The sequence below is a fragment of the Condylura cristata genome, unplaced genomic scaffold (assembly GCF_000260355.1).
Source record: "Condylura cristata isolate star-nosed mole 26May11 unplaced genomic scaffold, ConCri1.0 scaffold00009, whole genome shotgun sequence".
Classification (NCBI taxonomy): Eukaryota; Metazoa; Chordata; class Mammalia; order Eulipotyphla; family Talpidae; genus Condylura; species Condylura cristata.
Window position 1 is genome coordinate 1,568,439 of NW_004567110.1, and position 1,161 is coordinate 1,569,599.

At 72.8% G+C, this 1,161-nt stretch overlaps 1 protein-coding gene across 1 annotated transcript in view; it reads left to right on the forward strand.

Annotated features, from left to right (window-relative positions):
* Window positions 1-1,161, forward strand: part of ARC (activity-regulated cytoskeleton-associated protein) — a 28,955-nt gene that overhangs the window by 23,629 nt on the left and 4,165 nt on the right. The window contains exons 7-10 of the mRNA XM_012722883.1: window positions 8-174; window positions 284-395; window positions 475-618; window positions 952-1,128. Coding sequence (XP_012578337.1) covers window positions 8-174; window positions 284-395; window positions 475-618; window positions 952-1,128 — 600 coding nt within the window. The remainder of the gene's footprint in view (window positions 1-7; window positions 175-283; window positions 396-474; window positions 619-951; window positions 1,129-1,161) is intronic.

Consider the following 1,161-nt stretch of genomic DNA (forward strand, 5'->3'; position numbering starts at 1 on the left):
CCCGCAGCCCCGCCCACGCCGGCGCCCACCCGGCAGGACCTGCCTGGAGGCCCTCAAAGGCCTCTTCTGGACCACCAACTACTGGGAGGTGTTCGCCTACCTCAAGCTGCAGCGGGGCTGGGAGCTCCTGGAGCGCCTGGACACCTACGCGGAGGGGGTGGCCCTGCTGGCCAGGTAAGCCTGGCAGGGGAGGGCCCTGACCACCTCCCCGGGGTGCAGCCTGCTGCCTGGCCGAGGGCTGCGGGCGGGGAAGCCCCGCCACCCCGCCTCTGGCCTCCGACAGGGCCATGGCCCACTACGACTGCGAGGTCAAGGCCGTCCTGGGGCAGGCGGTCATCGCCCTGAAGAGCCCCGAGGAGCGGGACAACGTCGTGGCCATCCTCATCATCACAGAGGTGAGCCCGCCCCCGCAGCCCACCCCCGCCTGCCCGCGGCAGCCCGGGCATCCTGCCGCAGCTGACCGCTGGCCTTCAGTTTCTCAACAGCCAGGAGACGGCGCAGTACACGGCTCCCCAAGCCATGGGCCAGTTCCTGGGCCTGGGCCTGGACAGCCCCCACCCGCTCGTGCGGGCCACGAGCCTCAAGGGCCTCGGCAGCACCCTGCTGCACCCCAAGAAGGTGGTGCCTCCCGCTGACCCCCCGGGGCTTCACGGGCCCTCGGGTGGGTGTCCTGGGGGGTGCGGCCAGGCCCGCAGAGGCCTGCGGTTGGGCAGGCTGCTGTGGGCACAGGGCGGGGCCTGGGGTTTCAACGCCAGAGCGAGCGCTGCGCTCGGGGCCTCCCGTCCAGTCCCTGACCTGACCACCGTCTGCTCTCCCCGCCCACCCTGCCACCAGCCCCAGCCCCCCCACCCGGGCAAGACGCCCTGCTCAGCTGACAGAGGCAGGTGTGGGCAGGACCGGGCGGGGCAGCGGGCGGGGCAGCGGGCGAGGCCGCGGGCTCGTCTCCCGCAGGTGGGGCTGCTTCAGAAGCAGCTGGCCGTGCTGCTGGACAGCTTCCTGAAGGCGAAGCCCGAGGACCTCCTGGGGCTGATGTCGCTCCTGGGTGACCTGCTCCGTCACCTGGGCCACCAGGGCATCAGCGCCACCAGCCTCAAGATGGCCCAGCACCTGCTGCCCCTGTTCGAGAACGTGAGCGGCGGGGCCAGCCTTGCGGGCGGCGCC